Source organism: Felis catus, chromosome D1 (genome assembly GCF_018350175.1).
Source record: "Felis catus isolate Fca126 chromosome D1, F.catus_Fca126_mat1.0, whole genome shotgun sequence".
In the NCBI taxonomy this organism is placed as follows: Eukaryota; Metazoa; Chordata; class Mammalia; order Carnivora; family Felidae; genus Felis; species Felis catus.
Genome location: NC_058377.1, coordinates 81,365,715 through 81,386,777, shown reverse-complemented (window position 1 = coordinate 81,386,777; position 21,063 = coordinate 81,365,715). Strand labels below are relative to the sequence as shown.

At 37.4% G+C, this 21,063-nt stretch overlaps 1 protein-coding gene across 3 annotated transcripts in view; it reads right to left on the bottom strand.

Annotated features, from left to right (window-relative positions):
- The window catches only part of ANO3 (anoctamin 3), a 426,276-nt gene that overhangs the window by 40,487 nt on the left and 364,726 nt on the right, over nucleotides 1–21,063 (bottom strand). For all 3 annotated transcript variants that reach the window (XM_023239658.2, XM_023239659.2, XM_019812199.3), the window contains 3 exons: nucleotides 6,439–6,521; nucleotides 5,876–6,016; nucleotides 5,208–5,372 (listed from right to left, as the gene is read on the bottom strand). In XM_023239658.2, the coding sequence (XP_023095426.1) occupies nucleotides 5,208–5,372; nucleotides 5,876–6,016; nucleotides 6,439–6,521 (389 nt within the window). The remainder of the gene's footprint in view (nucleotides 1–5,207; nucleotides 5,373–5,875; nucleotides 6,017–6,438; nucleotides 6,522–21,063) is intronic.

Sequence of the window (21,063 nt, the reverse complement as noted above, 5' to 3'; positions counted from 1 at the left end):
ATTAAGGATTGAACCCTGGACCTGGAGGTTCTGTTCCCAGAAGTGTCATGCTTGCCTTCCCAAGCATAAATTAATGATACACATTGGGTTTCTTCATTTTCTTTGTCTATGTAATAATTTCCATCTTCAAAAATATTAGCCCAGTTCATTAATTCACTTAAGATATTTTTGAAGACCAGTAGGTCTTTGGAACAAACTGTCAAACACAGGAACACAGGGTACTCTTTTGAAGGCACTAACACTTGATGGTGAGGGGAATAAACAGAAATGAAACCATTAACATTGATGACCTCCAATGGGTACAATGAGTTTATGGCTGGATGGGACAATGGTGGAATTTTGGGTAAAAAATAGCAACTTTTCTTATTATTGTTAATGTTTTCATACTGTCAGTACATTATATAGCAACAATGTATTAATTTTGTAATTTAAAACTAAAAAAGATAAAAATAATAGACTTCAGAAAGGAAAAAACTCATTAAAAAGAAGTAAGACTACTGAAAATTAGCCCAGTGGTACGATTTTTGCATGAACCAATTAAATATTTCAAATTTTCTTATATTTTAGACGTACATTGGATCAAAAGACATAACACAACATGTTAGATGTGATTCCCTTTCTACAGACAACTCTGAGTACTTAGAAATTTATGAATGAGTAATAGGTAATATTTAAAGAAAAAAAGTGAAAAAATTATAAATAAATGAGATGTGGTTTGAAGAGCTTAAAAAGAACAAAGAAAAGATTATTGGCATTCCTATATCGGACTGAAAGTTAATAAATAAACTCTATCATTTAAAGATGAAAAAGAAAGGGAAAAATTAAAGAAAATGTTGGTATTTTGCAATAAAGACAATGGGGTGTATATAGACTTATAAACAGAAATAAAATTTTAAAATATTGAAGAGAAGCAAAGAGGAAAAAGGTTAACATTTATTGAGACCCATCCACATACTAGAAGATCTCACTTAATCTTTCAATACTCCTATGCGTTAGTTTTATCACCCTCATTTGAACGCTCAGAGATGTTTGTGGCATGGCTAGGATCACAAAGGTCAAGTGCAAATCTTTGCTTTGCTTCTGTCCTGTGTCCACTGCTTTTTATTCAGACACCAAACTGAGGAGACACACCACAAAGTGATGAGAGCCTGGGCAGTATTCAGAGGGCAGGGGAAGGGCAGGGGGCACACATGGGAACAGAGGGAATAGAGAGTGTGTGTGTGTGTGTGTGTGTGTGTGTGTGTGTGTGCACGCGCGCTCACGCATGTGTGCTGGCATGCGGCTCAGCCACTGATAAACCTTCTCTCTATGCAGTGAAAGACAAAATTTAAAAAGTGACCCAAGTTTGCTACCTGGGTGGGTGTGGTTTTATGGATGACTCATATATAGAGTAAAAATAAAGTGCATTCCATTTCTAATTTGTTCCAAATTTTATGCCATGGTAGAATGTTTTAAAAGTAAAGATTCTTTTTTCCTGATTATAAGTAAAAATCTACATATAAATATTTGAAAGAACCAAAAAGGCTACACTAAATCAAATTATTATCCCACTATTGAGAGATAACCACATTTTATTGCCATTCCTTACAGTGTCAACATTTTATTGTTATTCCTTTATAGTTTAAAAATGCAGGTATGTTCTAATGGAAATCAAGTGCAGTTGTAGATGCTTTGTATGTATCTGCATGTCATGTCCTTAAATAATATTAAAATAGCATTTTACTTGGCTATATTATGTTCCATTATATAGAACTTGAATTAATATTCTCTTATTTTTGCTCATTTAAGGGGTCTGTTGCCAATATTTAGTACTTTAAATAATACAATAAAAACCTATCCTTCTACATAAATCTTGGCCTGCCATCATTTATGATTTCTTTAAAATATCAGAAATTAATATCAAATATTTATCTTTTATTAGTTTTAAATGGAAAATAAGCTTATTGTAAAAAAACGTGGAAATGCAAACTATGTTTACCATTAGACAATATGTAAAGAAAATAATCACCAGTACTTTTCAGAGATAACTCCTGATAACATTTTTATGTATATTTGGGATTTTTATCTGTGTAGCTGTAATTGCTCATTAGTTTGATTTTCGATACTATCTTTGCCAGATATATTTTTAAAATCAGGTTTATGTTTGTTCATCAATCATTACATCTTTGTCTAAATTTGGGATTAATTTATACAACAGGAAATTATCATCTTTTTACTTAAAATTCAAAAGAACATCTTATTAATACAGTGTTTTAGATGACATAGCATTACTTTTGTGTAATCATTATTTTTCCAATTTTTTCCATGTTTGATAATGTACTCAGGATATCTACTTTTACTTTTAGGAGTTTTGAACATACTTTTTTTTTCCAGAGAACCTGACATTTTTCCTGAGAATTCTAAAATTTATCAGCATAGTGATTACATAATACAATATCCTAATATTTTAATGTCTTTCGTATCTGTAAGTGTATCTTATTAGGTACACTAATTAGTGGTTATTCACCTATCAAATACCCAGTGGCTCCCCACTGCTCACAAAAAGAAAAAAGAAAAAAAAGATGATGTCCGAATTATCTACATGCTATTCCAGATCTCCACAGCTAGGCACTGATCTACTTTTCTAATTTCTCTTTCTTCATTCTCCAATAAATTTATGTTTTATAGACACCCCTTACCATTCCCTTAGAACAAAGAATATGCACTTCTGTGGTTCTGTACATTTGTGGGTTGAATTTCCCCAAATGACAATTCACTGTCTGCTCTTTCTTGGCTCATCAGAATAAGTACCCTGTCCTCTCTGCATGGAGTCTTCCGATACACCATCACAACCCCACCAATTTAAGGGGCAGGGTGTGGTTTCTTTCCCATTTTACTCAAAGCCCTCTGTGCTTCGACTATGATAACATTCATTCTTCAGTGTTTTCCATGTCCCTACTTGCCTGTAAGGTCATCCTAGATAGCAGGACTCTGGACAATCATTTTTATGTCAACTAACCTACTAAAAATAAAAAACAAAGTCAATTTAAGACCAGACTGGTTGGTTGCTTGTGTTCCCTAGAAATAAACACATCATTTATTTAGCCTCCTTTTCCTCACATAATGAAGCCAATCCAAATAATCTTTGTTTACTGTAAAATTGTCATAACCAATTGACTTTGTTAGAACCGAGATCTTTCACTGTCTACCAGAAGAGTATAATCATAAATATAAAAACCTACATCTATGCCATGAATGGCTGCTCCTTCAATGTAGTGACTTGTGCAGTGTGCAACCTATAGTACCTTACATACATTACCATCCATGCCTCCCCATCTTCGTATTATATTTTTTCCAGTGTTTATTATTTAATGTATGAGCCAAGGACATAAATTAAATATATTATTTGGTTTATTTGGAGAGACTGCAAACAGTATTTTCCTTCTACCAGAAAAATTAATCTGAAGAAAGCTGATCCCAGTAGGAAATATTAACTATCATCCTTGCATTAAAACTTACTTATCACAAGCACTTTTCACTTTTCTTTGAAAATCTTTCCGATTATTTTAAATGGTCCTAGCCCTCTCCAGTCTAAACACGCAAAACATCTATGTCAATCTATATTTGGAACCAAATGCACATTATCTGTACATAATATCAACATCATTATTTGTATATTGCTCATATATCTACAAAAATTATCTCATGATGTAAATATATCAGCATTAACACTTAGTATATGTATGATCTAGGACAAGTTATTTAAACTCTCCAAATCCGTTTCCTTATTTACATAATGGAGAGAATACTGGTCTTGTGTCATGGTTGGAATAATTAAAGGACAGAGATTATCCTAAATGTGCTAAACAGTGCCTCCTGTCTTCAGAGAAAATAGGACCCCACCCATAGTCCTTGCTGAAAATGTGGACCTACGCATAATAATGTCCTCTCATCCATATAGGTCACAAGTCAATCAGTGGACATGATGTTGAACCAATCAGATGCTCTCTCTGAGAAATTAGTACATTGAAATAGTAGATAATTTCAGTTAAATGGACTATGGAAACCTGACCAACATGGTCATGTAGTTAGAGCCAAAGAAGATAACAAAATCATTGCAATACCACAGCATCCCTGGCGGCTATGAGAGAAAGATGGGTCATGGTTAAATAAAGGCAGACATTTCTTGATAGAAGAGGGTAGACATGCAAACAGAAGAACTGAAAAAGGAAGAAAGAAAGAAAGAAAGAAAGAAAGAAAGAAAGAAAGAAAGAAGAGGAAAAGAGAAAGAAAAAAGATGGGTGGATAGAAGAAAGGAAGGATGGAAATTAGGAAGGAAGGAAAGAGGGAAGGAAATAAGGATGGAGGAAGGAAAGAAGGAAGGAGGGGAGGGAGGGAGGGAGGGAGGAAGGAAGGAAGGAAGGAAGGAAGGAAGGAAGGAAGGGGAAAAGAAAGAAAAATGATGGGTGGATAGAAGAAAGGAAGGACGGAAATTAGGAAGGAAGGAAAGAGGGAAGGAAAGAAGGATGGAGGAAGGAAAGAAGGAAGGAGGGGAGGGAGGGAGGGAGGAAGGAAGGAAGGAAGGAAGAGGAAAAGAGAAAGAAAAAGGATGGGTGGATAGAAGAAAGGAAGGATGGAAATTAGGAAGGAAGGAAAGAGGGAAGGAAAGAAGGATGGAGGAAGGAAAGAAGGAAGGAGGGGAGGAAGGAAGGAAGCAAGGGAGGAAGGAAGGAAGGAAGGAAGGAAGGAAGGAAGGAAGGAAGGAGAAAAATGCTTAGACCCAGGAAAGAGAAATAGAGTAGCTATTTTCTATATCACATTAAGCCTTGGAGATAACAAGCTTTCTATTTCGAATAGATTTTTCTATATCTTTGTAACAAATTCTCCACTGAGGTTCAGTTCTTTGGAATGGCTTTTGAACCCAACAAATCCCTTATTTGAATGAAAAGAGCATAGCACCTTTTCTAGTCCACACTAGACACACTAGAATGGAAGTTTTCACTAATCAAGACTATAAACTCAAAGGAAAGGATGACAGTACAACCATTAGTTATTTTAATTAAAAAAAAAATCCATTATCCACACCACATAGATGAATTTTGTTTCTGCTAAACTGAGTTGCATTGCTGGTCTAATTTTGGATTCCTGTAAATACAATCCAAGCATGCAGGAAACAGACTTCTCCTCTACCCATGCCTTTTTGCCTATTGAAAACTGTAAACACTTACAAGATTCAGTGCCATAATGATTACAAAATTGATACAGACAGCAGCAGCTGATGTTGCAAATTGCCAGTGTTGTTTGATGAAATTCCACTTGAACGACGCAAACTGTTCCATGACAACCAGGCGATACACGACAACAGCAAACACTGCAGTGATCACCAAAGAAATCTACAATATGGGAGACCAGAGGAGACATCCATATTTCGCATAATTCACAAACCAAAAGCAATACCATAGATTAATATACTTCCCCCACAGAGCTAAAGGAGTTGCCTTTTCCAAGAAAGAATACATCATTTTTTTTTCTTTTAAGGGATTGAGTTACATTAGAGTCAAAATACATATTGTAAGATTTAAGTTGCTCAAATTTCCACTTTCAAGTGGAATGCTTAGTCTTAATAAACTTCAGGGAAACACAAAAAATATCCATTTTATCTTAGATGATTTTTGTTTCTCTCAAAGAGTGTTTTATTTAAAGATATTCCCAAACTGTCTTTGCAATAATTCATGACTTTCCGTGATTTTAATTTTGTTTAATAGTATGTAGTACCAAGATATTGAGCTGGATATGGTTTCTTGCGCTCTGAGGGTTGCAAAATAAGTTGGTATCTTAGAACTTCCTTCTAAACATGGAATCCAACAACATTCTGATACTGATGGTTATACTTTACCATGAAGAATATTCCTGAGATAGAAACAAGAAGACGAGTGACTTTGTCTGAGGAAGGCTGATGTGGCTCAGGTTTCCCACTAATGGGATTCACTCTCTCCATCTTATAATACTTGGCTTCAAACTGGGGACGAAGTGTTTCCTGGAAGAGAGACTAAAGTTACCTACATATCAAAGTCATAAATTAAAAAAAAATCATCCAGTGGTTGATACAAAATTCCTGGATTTTGGCCTACTTTTATAACAAGTCTTGGAAAAGAAGCAACTTAAAAAAAAATAAAATGCCAATTATTTTCCAGATAATCCCTAACATATATATTAATTAGCACAATTTTTCAGTAATGTCATTTTAGGAAATATCATGGAAGTGCTTTGAAAAAAATTACATAACTCCATCAATGAGCTCTCTTCTCTTCCTGAAATAAGAAATGTGTTAGTAAAAAACACCAAAGGAAAATCTAATGGCATTTAATTGCTTCCAGCTTGGATGTTAAGGACAGTGAATAATTTTCTGCATCATGTGTTATCCCAGTTTCTCTATCTCCTGGTTTCATAACATCTTACCTCCTCTTCTTCCCATTCAATAAGGTCCCAAGTATAGGTCAGTGTACTTCTTCTCCTTTTCCAAAATTCCAAGAAGACGGTGGCTACAGATAATATTAATTATTATTATTATTATTAATTATTTACCATTTACCCAACCACATCACATTCTTTCATCATTGCTTTTCTTTTTTGGATTAATGCATTTCCACTGCATTGTTAAATTATTAAAACAAATTAAACTTGTATTGTATTTATATAAATGGACTTTTATTTTTCCCTCACCCCTTCCTCCATGTCTCTGTACATTACTGTCAGCATAAACTCCTAGAAAGTAATTTTTTTCAATGGATTATAAGCATAGACCTTTGCTAGTATGACCTATCAAAGTGATGCTACAAGAGATGGTCAATATTAGTGAGCTAAATATATATTGTCCCTTTTGACTTGTATATGCTTATTCAAAATCATCTAAAAGACCTAGAGAACGGCTTCTCCAGCCAGGAATGACAATAAAGACTAGATGCTACTCCTCCAGAACCCAGAGAGGGATGGGTTGGGAGAGAGAGAGGAAACGGACAAGGTATCATGGTGAAGGAGAAAAAAAGAAAAAAACCAGAGAAAACACTTGGATGCATTTTCTAGGTGAACACAGCATGGACTACAAGGACCTCCATGGAAAAAGTAAAGAAATGCCTGAACCATAATGTGAATATTCTATGTAAACAATTAAGCGAAAGATTGATTTTTTTTCTGGTAAGTGGTCTTCATCTTACAGCAAGCATTCAAGACTTTGTGGACATCATTAAGACCTCATACATGCATTCTTAAAAGCCGTGGTACCATTCATCCATCTAACCATCCATCCATCCATCCATTTGCTGTTCTCTCATTTGGGACAAGGAACTCTAACCTCAGGGATCTTCTTATCTGGTAGAGTGAGACAGTCATCTAAAGAAAGTTAACTTACATTGTAGTAAGAGTTATAATGAAGGAAGAATTACAGCAAAAACATAGAAACACGTGTTTTTGGGAAAAGACCACCACCATCACCACAAGCAGTGGATAGAGCAAAGGAGTGAGGTCTTCTTTCCTATCTGTGAATACAGCCTCTTGCCTTCTTCGCAAAAGAATGCCAGGGGAAGATGATTCTGAGGTTTTGTTGTCTTTTTCTTTATAATTAGAAATCAGCCCTAATATTGGTTAGAAAATACAATGTTCATAATCACATTATCTTATATCTCACTTTCTCACATATGATTTAATTTTGTCACTTGCTTTTTTTTTTTTTTTTTAAGTTTATTTATTTTGAAAGAAAGAGAGAGTGAAGGCATGAGGTGGGGAGAGGGGCAGAGAGAGAGGGAGAGAGAGAATCCCAAGCAGGCTCTGCTCTGTCAACGCAGAGCCCAATGTGGGGCTCGATCCAACAAACCGTGAGATGATGACCTGAGCCAAACCAAGAGTCAGGTGCTTAACCAACTGATTCGCCCAGGTGTCCCTAATTTTGTTACTTTCATAACACAAGTAGATATGGCAGGTATTACTCTCATCAGACTTTTGAAACAAAGGTATGAATTTACTGTGTCCAAAAACACATAGCTAATAAATTATAGAGTTGGGACTGAAACTCTTGCTAGTTATTGTCCATACAGTCTTTATGGCTTTAATTTTTTCCCCAGTCTTACTCTACATGTTATATACTGATTTTCTATACAGTTTTATAAGAGGAAGTATGGCTAAAAGAATCGAGATAGCCAAGTGCATTGACAGGAAGATAAATGAAGTTTTCCAAATACTTGATCTGCTATAAAAAGAGTTGGCCATGATTACTGTTACCAACAGGGAGATCTAGAACTTAAAACATAGGTAGGATATAGAGGAAGTACACTGAAGGAGAGACACAGAGAAATAACTTATTATGGAAGGAAAACTGAAGAAAGAAAAGCATTGTGTTAAAATAGGCAGCTATGATATGAAGTGATTATAAGCCTAGGACTTAAAGTCTTTCATACAGAACATGACACAGAATGTGCAATAAAATTCTAATTATTACTGACTTTAGTCAAGGTTTAAAGTTTAAATGTGTCATGTGGTCATTTCCTAATGTATCTTCCCAGCAAAACTCTGCCTAGAAGCATCTCCCAGAAAATCTAAGAAATAAAGGTAATCTTGGTTTTTATGAGCATGAAGACTGGCTTTGGTGTAATTTTAACTTTCACAAATCTTTGTCCTTGGGATAAACTAGGCTTCGTGTTAAAGATCCATTCTCAGTTTGAGATATATTCATTTTATTCACAAATTATTTAAACTCAAGTGAATCAATATTCTCACTTAAAAAATTTTTTAGTTAGCAGGAGGTCATGCAATTTATCAGTATACCAAACATCAAAGAAGGAAGGAAAGTACTACTTATTAACTCCTACTAAACTTAATAAAAACAAAATTAATAAAATTAGCTAACTTTGGAAATTGGAATAGTGGTTGCTTCTGAGGCTAGGATGACTGGCAGGTGGTATGAGAGGACTACTGGAGGTGATTAAAATATTCCATTTATTTTTTTAAAGTCTACTTATTTATTTTTGAGAGAGAAAGAGAGAGACAGCATGAGCAGGGGAGGGGCAGAGAGAGGAGAGAGAGAATCCCAGGCAGGCTCTTCACCATCAGTGCAGAGTCTGATGCAGGGCTCAAACACATGAAACTGTGAGATCGTGACCTGAGCTGAAAACAAGAGTCGGATGCTTAACCTAGGAGCATCCTGAAATATTCCATCTTTTAACAGGAGAGCCATCTAGGAGCCCTGAAATATTCCATACTTTTAACAGGAGAGGTGGCTATAAAGGTTTGTCATTTTCGAAAGTGATCAAAACATATCTACGGAGATTTCATTGCATGTAAATTATACCTCAAAAGACCAAAAGACCATATTTTAGAAAGTAAGTAAATTTTGAAATACCAAGTGATGAAAAATATCAATGGGCTTGATTCTTACGACAACCCTGAAGTTTCCCCCAGGTTTACAGCAGGAGGCTCTGAGCTTGAGTGAGGGCCTGAAAAGGAAGCAGGATTCTGGGAAGACCGTATCTCATTGTACAGCCAATTTCAGAGCAGATGCAAAACCGAAATTATGAACTTGGGCAATTAGATGGGACCTGAAGAGTAGGCTAAACCTTAGGAAGGCTTGCACGGTACCCTGACACAACTATATCAAATAGCCATGGAAAGAAGAAAGGGTATTTACATATGCCAAGACCTGAGAAAAGGGTGGAGCGGAAGCATCCTGCTGAAGTGGCCTCAAGGTCCTTTCAAGTAGGTACAGGTGTGTGGCCTAATATAAACACAGCAGGAAAGACAGACTTACCATAAACTGCAAAGTGCTCAGTCCATCTAAACGCACTCAAACTTCAATAATACATAATCAAATAAACCACCACACTGCCCTGAGTCATAAGCAAGATATGTCCCACTGGCTCACATTTTGCCTCCTACACTAAAAAGTAAATTCTAAAAAGTAAATTCTAGATCATGACATGAGCCAAAGTCGGACGCTTAACCGGCTGAGCCACCCGGAAGCCCCAAGGTCTTCTGACCATTTATAGTTTTTAAAGTTTTAATAATGTTTACTTATTTGGGGGGGGGGAGAGAGAGAGAGAGAGAGAGAGAGAGAGAGAGAGAGAGAGAGAGAGAGCATGAGCAGGGGAGGGGAAGAGAGAGGGAGGCACGGAATGTGAAGCAGGCTCCAGGCTCTGAGCTGTCAGTACAGAGCCTGAAGCGAGGCTTGAACTCACGAACTTGGAGATCAAGACCTGAACCTAAGTCAGATGTTTAACCGACTGAGCCACCCAGGCGCCCCATGCCCATTTCTTAAGTGGGTTGTTTGTTCTTTGGGTGTTGAGTATCTCTTGATAGTAGAGGATGAGAGGATGAACTGGCATCTAGTTCAGGATTAAATAACTGGTATGGGAATTTCGAGAAGAATTAGGAGTCTTCTAATCAGTGACTTCTAAAAGAGTATATTATAAGCCATGAAAGTGACAAGCAAATATTCATAATTTTATTGTAATTGGTGGTGAAAATTTTGGCATGCACTCATGTGGAAGGACAAAGGAACAATGGCTCAGAATGAGCAGGGTGGCAGAGACCGTGAGATGGTAAAGAGGACAGGGAGTATATTAAAGTTTCTCAATGTAAAAGTGAAAATACTTTAAAAATGAAAATGTATGAAGGAAAAATAATTTCACCTAGAACAAAGTGTCAATACAAATATAGATGTTGATGAAGTTATAGAAAGTTATAGCATATTGTATATATATATGTGTATATATATTGTGTATATATGATAAGTAGCTAGATAAATCAGATATATTATAGTTATATATACATAGTGCCCAAAAGAAAATACGCCAGGTTTTAACACTAATTGTCTGTGGGAAATGGATTATAGAGCAGTTTTATTTCCTACAAAGTATACATTGTACAAGTTGTACAACTGCCTATGTTCTTTTTACCCTTCTGTGTGTAGAGTTTATCAACTCTTCCTCTTGGTCCTGTGAAACTGGGTTGCAGATGGGGGAGGAAGATAAGAGGCCTCCATTGGAGAAGGGCATTTTGTTATCAGGGCAAAGTCAGCTTTCACATGAGTCATGGAGGTAGGAGGAATATTATGGCAAAGCTGAGGATGATGTGGAATAATTCTGTCCCTCGGCAAGTATACATTGTGTTTATTTTTTTTACTCCTGCCTCTGACTATAGTGACAGTTTTCTCCACTTAAAAAAAATTTAAAATACACAGGCTGCATCTTGAATTTCCATTTCCTCATGTCCAATTCCAGTGGCTTCCCTTTGTGATCTAAAGCCAATGGCACAGAGTAACAGAATCGTAAAGTTAAGCATCTCAAAGAGGTTAGATTCTGTATGTAGTTTTCTCCATTATTTCAAATTTCAGAAAACAAGGCCCAGAGTGGTTGACAAGCATCACTGACCTTGTCTAGAAATCTGCCAAAGCATCTACAACACTTTACCTTCTTCTACGTCTGCTTTCATCTACACTTAGAAGTTAAGTTTCTAGAGTTTCTTTCTTCCTTAGCATTTTTAGTGTTTGGCACACTGACATACTCAGTTAATGTTACATTGAACTGAATTAAAAAAAATTTTTTAAGCTTATTTATTTTGAGTGAGTAAGAGAGAGAGAGAGCGTGTGTGGAGAGGGGCAGAGAGAGAGGAGGGAGAGAATCCCAAGCAGGCTCCACGTTGTCAGCACAGAGCCCAGTGTGGGGCTCTAACTCATGAACCATGAGATCACGACCTGAACTGAAACCCATGAATCAGACGCTTAACTGACTGAGCCACCCAGGTGCCCCTGATCTGAGTTTTTGAGTGGAATCCAGTGATTGTGACTCCAACTTCTGGTTAAGTGCTCTTTCCAGAGGTTTTCAAATGATGCTCCATGGAGATATGCGAAGAGAGTCCCATAGAGAATTCCCTTCTATACCTGTTTTATATATTAAGCAATTAAGTTCAATTTGACTTGGAACAATTATTATTCAAAAAGCTTTAAAAACGACTTCACTACATTCAGGGGGTAGGAGCTCATGGAGAAGGAGCAGGGGAAAGAGGTCAATCCCCAGCACAAAGGAAGTTAAATATGTCTGAATACAGAGAGCAAAAAGGAATTCCAAGTATTGTTTTCATCAGAAGAGATAAAGATTTAAAGCCTTCTCGAAAGAAGACCCGATGAAACAACAGTTTATCAGAGCAACACTTCTGAGATCGCCAATGTAGATAACATCCAAGTACCACTAAAGACTCTCTTCCACTCCCCAGATTTATTTTCAGTAACATCCTCAAGCATAATGTGCCTTTCCCACAGAGGATTGCAACATCACTATACATGAGGTAGAAATAGAAACCTCACAGAACAGGTTCTACCATTAGCAGAAGGGCCTCGAATGTGGAACACTTGGTGTGTCCATGCCCAGAGAAAGCTACTTTCTCCCCCGCCTCCCCGCCTTAGCACCTTACAAAAACATAGTTCATGGAGTTCTTTGCATAACTATAAAGTAGGCTAATCAATAGAAAGACCTTATAAATATGTGGAAGTGACAAGATTTGGACTGAACTGTACTTGACACTGTGCCTTGGGAACTGGTTAGTCAGGACCTGCTTGTCTTGTTAAATTTCCTCTTTGTCTAAGGCCATCACGTCTCTCTTTAACTTTACTTCCAATTTCCCTCCCCTCCTTCTTCCTCTCTAACAACACTAAGTAGAAAAGAAAACAACAAACAACTAGGTTCTAAGAACATGGTTAAGGCCAGCATTGGAACCCTAAGCACTGACAGTCTTCACCAATTCCTAAAATCAGGCTTGATAGGTTTTCCTCTAGGAAAATGCATTTAGAAGTAAGAATATACACAGAAACAGCAACATGTTATATTAAGATGCCACGAGAACTCCCACGACAATCTTGACCAGAGCATACTTTTTGATGTTCAGAGTCCCTCTAAAGCTACCTCTTCTGTCACTCAACATGGTATTGGCATTTATGTATACACATTATAGTAGCATTTGTTCAAATTTAAATGGATACTTTCAATTGACTTGCTATAAAATTGGGAGTCCACACAAATAAAAACTCGTCAGCATTTGCCGCATAGTTTTCTAAAATATAATAACCATTTCAAGCACAGGATTAATTTCTTTTAGGCCCTTTCTTCATCTTATCATTCAACTATTTGATACACTTAAATTTCCCAATTCTGCTGGACATTTTCTGATTACAAATATAAAAACACCAGCGCAAATAACTGGACCGGCACCTTGCCTGGTTCACTTCTGAAACAGAGGTGTAGCAGTGCCTGCTTTATATGAAGCTTTCAAGAAAAATATGCTGAATGAAGAAAATAAAAGAAAGAAGGAAGTAAAAGTCATCTACACTCTCTCCATTGATAAACAGCTATAATTAAATTTTTGGTAATTCCATCCAAATATTTTTCTTGAACAGTATATTTATGACTGGTATGTACCCAAAGGTATGGTCACACGGGTTGTTAATTTATGACTGAAAAAAGAAAAAAACATGCGGTGCCTGGGTGGCTCAGTTGGTTAAGCCTCCGACTTCAGCCCAGGTCATGATCTCATCGTTCCTGGCTTCAAGCCCTGCGACAGGCTCTGTGCTGACAGCTCAGAGCCTGGCATGTATTTTAGATACTGTCTGTCTGTCTGTCTCTGTCTCTGTCTCTCTGCCCCTCCCCAACCCATACTCTGTCTCTCTCTGTCTCAAAAATAAAACTTTTAAAAAATTTAAAAAAAAAGAAATAAGAAAAAACAAATTCATAACCGAGTCTCTGAAATGCCTGACACCCCTTCATGTGCTGGCCTGACCTCCCCAGGAAAGCTTCACCAAGACAGGATACCTGACCAGTTAATCTCTGAAATAGCTTGTGGCCTCCAACCAAGTGATCCAGAACTAAGGTCTGCATTCATTTTAAGCTAGTGCCAGAGCCCTAAACAGTGTTAAAAATTTGCCTTTCCCTTATAATTCCAATTTCCCTCAGGAATTGGGTAGAGTTCACTCAGAACCGTGCTTGGCATGACCAGTGAATGACAGCAAGTATAAAATTGTGGGTTTTTTTTTTACATTTTTATTTATTTTTGGGAGAGAGAGAGAGAGAGAGAGAGAGAGAGAGAGAGAGAGAGAGAACAAGTGGGGGAGGGGCAGAGAGAGAATGAGACACAAAATCTGAAGCAGGTTCCAGGCTCTGAACTGTCAGCATAGAGCCCGATGCGGGGCTCGAACTCACAAACTGTGAGATCATGACCCGAGCCAAAGTCGGACGCTTAACCGACTGAGCCACCCAGGTGCCCCAAATGACAGCCAGCATAAAAGAAATGAGTGGGGTGTCTGGGTGGTCACTTGGTTAAGCGCTGGACTTTGGCTCAGGTCACAGTCGCACAGTTCATGAGTTCAAACCCCGCATTGGGGTCTGTGCTGACAGCTCAGAGCCTGGAGCCTGCTTCAGATTCTGTGTTTCCCTCTCTCTCTCCCCCTCCCCTGCTCACACTTTGTCTCTCTTTCCCTCTCAAAAATAAATAAATAAACATTAAAAAATTGTTTTTAAAGAAATTACTAACTTCGTTTTTATAATAAACACAACAAAATTTATCTTCTTGATCAAGTTACAGTGATCTTCAAAAAAAAAAAAACAAACAAAAAACAAAAAACAAAAACACCTAGGAAAGGCAATGTGGTGCTAGACAAAGAATGTGGTTTGGAGTAGGCATGTCTGGGTTTGCAAGCTGCCTATATGCCTTTCTAATTGTGTGACAAATGACTGGGACAGAAGCTTAAATAACGATAACTCTCCATTTTCACAACTTTGAGAGTAGTAAAATCATCTTCATAGGGGCGATGAAAGAATTAAATGAGGTGCAGTTTGTAAGTGGTCTAACTATGCTTAATTCATTTTAATTGTATAACAAATTTTAATAACCATTTTTTTTCAATATTCTATTGTCATACAGAGGAAATTTTATATATAGACAAAGTTCTTGGTTTCTACTGCATAAAAGATATACAATATAAAATATACTTTATAAAATTGAAACATATTGTATATCTTTCTGCAAGAAAAATAAAGATATTGTCACTCTTTATATTTAAATTGATTCACAAATTCAGTCATAATCAGTTTCCACATACTTTTCATCTTTTGCCCATAACCTAGCAAACAACATACTGTCTGTCCTTTTTCTTCTCTTGAGTTTAAGACCGTAAAACTGCTTCTAGAGTAAATATTTTAATTCAAAACTTATTGGTTTTGAGAGTCCATTTGTCTATTCCTAAAGAGAGTATACAAAAAAAAAAAAAAAAAAGGAAAATGTGTTGCATCATAGTCCCAAAGAGGAAGAAGAGAACTAGCATTTACTGAGCACTTACATTGTCCCAGATTTTGTGCTTGCTATTTTTAAATTAACCAATATCATTTCCCCAACAACCCAGGTAAATTAAAATGTTATTGATCTCATTCAGTTGATAAGCAAATTGAAGCTCTTGCAGGTTAAGTTACCTAAGGAAGACATTTGGCTGAAATCCAAATCCAAATCCGAACGTTCACCTTTTTCTTGCCAACAGCAAAATGACTCCAAATGTGGTCTGGGATAGAAATTTTTGAGCTATATAATTTGCAGCATCCTTCTGGGAAGAAATTAGCAGCACAGATGAAAATGTTTAAGCAAATTTCTAATAGATCTAAATGAGATGTAGAACTTCGGGAAGGCTCACTGCTCATCCACTCAGTGCTCCATCAATCAAGAGTCTAAAGTTCTTTGACCTGAAATCCTTTCTGTTTTTGTTTTTGTTTGGAGCCTAAAAATGATTATTAACCATTCTCTTTTCTTTTGACTGCCTCTACCAACACAGAAATCTCTGCATTGGTCTCTTAGAGGACTTTTCCTGTGCAGTAAAACTCTAATAAGATTTTGATACGTGCTTATCACTTGATTATCTGAAAAGATATATTGTTTTATTGGAAAACTGTATCTGAATTTGTGGAGACAGACATGCAGAAACAAACATAATGCTTCTTGATCCACAATTCAAGCGAATATTGAAGTAGTCAAAGAATAACTGAATTGTGTATATTTATAATTTTGTCTAAAAGTTCCCTGTATATGCAGCCAGAATCTGACTTCTTCAAATACTGGGTGGTAGAGTGGCCCTGAGTTTTTTCACAGTTGACTAATTGACTGTTGAGTCAGGGATACATTTAGTTTGGATTTAGCAAGAGACATTTATGTGGCTTGCAGGCACTTCCATAAAATTTTCAAGATTATTAACTATCTTAATACAGCAATGAATTCTGGGGAAACTCCTTCCCCTTCATATGCTGACACTTTCAGGTGCCAGGCCAGGAGTTGTATGGAGAGGTGCTCTATGGCGTCCAGCACTGATAATGCCAAAGGAATAAGATATGAAGTACAGGAGCTAGAAAATATGCCATGGAAAATTATGTTTACATTTCCAACTCATATGTGAAACACATCTCAGACATTTTCAAATTTGCCACAATATTAAAAATACATGACATTACCGATAATGAGTTCTAAAGCTGAAATAAACTTTTCAAAACTATCAATAAAAAAGACTATCAATCAACCATGCTACAGGAAGAGGAAAGACTGCATTATTCTTCTACACGTTCTATGGAATATTTTTTTAAATGTCATATTAGGGGCGCCTGGGTGGCACAGTCGGTTAAGCGTCCGACTTCAGCCAGGTCAAGATCTCGTGGTCCGTGAGTTCGAGCCCCGCGTTGGGCTCTGGGCTGATGGCTCAGAGCCTGGAGCCTGTTTCCGATTCTGTGTCTCCCTCTCTCTCTGCCCCTCCCCCGTTCATGCTCTGTCTCTCTCTGTCCCAAAAATAAATAAATGTTGAAAAAAAATTTAAAAAAAATGTCATATTAAAAGGTACTTTCATAAAACACAGACAAAAAATGTAGAGCAAAAAGCATGTGGGCAGTTAATTAAAATATTGTTACCCTTCTGGATTTTTATGTTATGTATTTGAAGATTTTTTTAATTTGCAAATTTGTGATTTTTTCCCAGGTTAGTTACTTTCATACCTTATTTTGTATTCATATTTTTGTATTATTTTCTTAGAATAGCTTTGAAAATTGTGTGCCTTCTTCTCATGAATACCTGCAATGTATCACACACATATGTGCCAGCCATCCTGCTAAATGTTTCACACGTGTGAACTTATTAAAACCTCACAACAGCTTCATGTACAAGAAATGATTTTTTGGTTGCTATTTTACTCCTCCCAGATGAACTTGACTCTGTACCCCAGGTCACTCTGACTCCTAAGCCAGGGTTACTGATTTCAAACACTCCTTCAAAGGAGGGGATTTTCAATGATCCTAGGTGTCCTTCTTTAAGGGTTCTGACCTGATTTGCACATTTTTTTTTTCTGTAGCTAAGAGCTCCTAGGAACTGTCAGCTTCGTTAAACGTAACATGTTTTCATTGTTCTCTTCAAAGTGTTTAAGGGGCTTAGAGTCCTTTGAATGGATGAAAAATCCACTTGTCATTGTTATTTGCTATCCGTGAACTTGATTTCGGAATTCCCTTCAGGTCATGGATAAGTTTCCTTTTCTTCTGCCCTGGGTTCTGAGCCAAGAAACAAATCGAGAACCTTCTTCAGAGTGTACAGACCTAGCCTCGGCCTCTCATTCTCTCCTCGCTCTGCCCCTTGCAAGGTCGTGGTTCAGCACTGAGGATACTCAGCAAATAAACTCTGTGTGCTATTGCTGCCATGGTTATTATTTAGCTATTCTAGCTTTCTAACCAGAAAAAAAAAAAAAGAGATGTCAGGATTTTCTAATTATCTGCCTTAATATTTAAGAAAGGATTAATAGATTGATCTTTTCCTAAAGGTGGCAAAATAAGTTATATTATGAATCTGCCAGTTTTCCCTTTTATTATATTTATGCCTTTTTGTAACTTCATTAACTCCTTATAAAAATAAATTGCCTAGTTGATTAATGGAGCAACAGTCATCTAAAGTGATAAGGCTCTGTAATGAAATCAAGGCTCTGAAAGAAAGAAACTTGTTTAATGGTATACTCCTCCATCCAGGAATGAATCCGCTGTGCAGCACTTCTTACACAACAGAGTAGAATGTACATGTTAGAGACAGCAATACCATTTGCCAGCAGGTTGCCACTTGCAAGGTTGAGCAGTCATTTGGGGTGCTAGGCATAAGAGGCTTCACTTCAGAACTCTTCTATGAGCACGAGTATAGAGGGAGCCCAGAACTCTCCATCTCGGCAAGATGCCCCTATGTCTGTATCCTACGCATCCACCTTTTCTCCTGTCATCACTCACAATTGGGTCCCATCACCATGCACCTTAACTCTGTTCATATCAGTTGCCTAAAGAAGACCGGGATTCCAGATCATCCTTTAACCCTCAAATTTTGGTTCTCTTGTTTTAGGGCAACAGACATCGCCTTTGTGATCATCTCCTATTCTTTCGCAACACTACGAGATACTTTCACTGTACCCTCTTGTGTTCAAAGTCATCAACAGTAATGTCTTTTCTGTCCCCCCACCGTCTTGCTCTAACCGAAACCTGGGACAACCCTGAAACCCTAATTTCCATGCAGCATTCTCAGGTAATAGCTATTTGTCTCCCATACTAATAGGGGCTGAAGATGAGGTGGTGAATTTCTTGCTCCTCGTTGCTGCTTCAAGACCATTTCCTCTCCCTCCTCCTTAAAGGTTCACAGATTTGAGTCTCACATTAATCAATCCATACTTTCTACTACCTCTCCTAGTGGATGTCACCTACCATTGGACACTTCTCTAGCTTTTCTAAAGATTGTCAAATTCTTGGCTCAGTGTAAATCTTTCAACAGGACTCCTAAAATAATTCTTTGAAATTGCAATATACACAGATCATCTTTCTAGGACCTTGGCTCCATCCTTTTTTTTTTTCTTTTAATTTTTTTTTTTTCCCCAACGTTTATTTACTTTTGGGACAGAGAGAGACAGAGCATGAACGGGGGAGGGGCAGAGAGAGAGGGAGACACAGGATCAGAAACAGGCTCCAGGCTCTGAGCCATCAGCCCAGAGCCTGACGCGGGGCTCGAACTCACGGACTGCGAGATCGTGACCTGGCTGAAGTCGGACGCTTAACCGACTGCGCCAGCCAGGCGCCCCATGACCTTGGCTCTATCTTAAAAGTTGTTTTCTCCTACTCTATTTCACTCATGTACTCCCATAGCATACTTTTTTTTTTTTTAATTTTTTTTTCAACGTTTTTTTATTTATTTTTGGGACAGAGAGAGACAGAGCATGAACGGGCAAGGGGCAGAGAGAGAGGTAGACACAGAATCGGAAACAGGCTCCAGGCTCCGAGCCATCAGCCCAGAGCCTGACGCGGGGCTCGAACTCACGGACCGCGAGATCGTGACCTGGCTGAAGTCGGACGCTTAACCGACTGCGCCACCCAGGCGCCCCTCCCATAGCATACTTTTGATCAATGCCTGCAAACTCTCTAAAATCTCCAATTATCAGCTCCATCCTCCTAGCTTACTCTCCAAAACCTCCAATCCCAATAATCCTTTGACTCAGATTTTCAATCCATTGACTCTTGGCCAAGATTTTTCAGTTCTCAGCACATTATATTTTGACGGTCCTTTCCTCCCCTTGTGCCCTCACTTTCTTCTTTATGATTCTAATCGTCTGCCATTATACTCACCCACTTGTTATACCCTCAGGGTTCTGACTCCTGTCTCAGCTTATCATAAACTCATAGTTTTATCAGACCCTAGTTAAAACCAACGCTCCATCTGTATCCTGTCTATCTGTATTGACGCACACCAGCATCACTGGAGGAAAACATAGGTATGCTGCAGGCAGTTGATTTCTTTTAAATTAATGATTTGACTGGAGTTGTGCCATGCTGTCATACCTTCTCTTTTCTCTTTTAACATCTAGCACATACACTCCTAACACTCTCAGTTGCAATTTTGCTGTCTACCTCATTATTATAAATAAGGTGTACTGAGGTGCCTGGGTGGCTCGGTCTGTTAAAAGCATCATATTCTTGGATTTCAGCTCAGGTCATAATCTCACGGTTTGTGAGTTTGAGCCCCACATTGGGCTCTGGGCTGAAAGCCTGGAGCCTGCTTGGGATTCTCTCTCTCTGTTTCTCTGTCCTTCCCCTGCTCATCATGCCCTCTCTCTCTCTCTCTCTCTCTCAAAATAAACATCAAAAAAAAGTATACAGAAAAAAATTACCCACCAAACCACATCTACCCACAATTATCTACACTTTTGTGCAGTAACGTCTACACTCTCACCTGCTACAACAAAAGATTTATGAACACATAGTTAAAATGAACTTTTCTCACAAACTATCCACCAACTCTTATTGCTTGCTGAAGCAAACTGTTCAATAATGTACATGTACAATCATACAAAGATGCCAAGAACTATCCTCAAGTGAAAAAAGAAAGCAGATTTCATATCTGAATGAGCCAACAATTGGAAGAATATCCTAGGTAGAGGAAAAGTGAGTTTGCAGATGTCTTATCCTTACTATTTTCACTGTTTTTGTTATTGTTAATTATATTCATTTGTTTATATACTTATTTAATTCATTCATTTATACATTTGTTGAGAATTTACTCTGTTAAAGGAATTACTCTAGCTCTGTGGATAAAGCAATTGAGAATGCAGACAAAAAATGCTTGCTTTCATGAGTTTTCTAGTACAGGAACAGACAATAAAGAGCAAAAATAAGACATAGGGGATGTTAAATGGCGATAAGTGGTATGGGTAAAATAATGCAGGGAAAGGAGATAGAATAGGTCAAGAAAGGAGGATCGTAGACTTTATAAGGTGACCGTGGAAAGCCTCTCTGTCAGGAAAAAAAATCAATTAAAATTGGAGAAAAATTATTTCATTTTCATCCAATTATCATTTACTGAGTATATTTACTATGTGCCAAGGTATGGCCATGAACACAAAATAATTCAGCATGTTTCCATGCTTAGTTGGAATCATCTCGACTTCTATTCTCATTGGTGCTGAACCTTTAATTTCTACCATCTCTAAACAAAAATTATTACGGTTAGGACCAATGG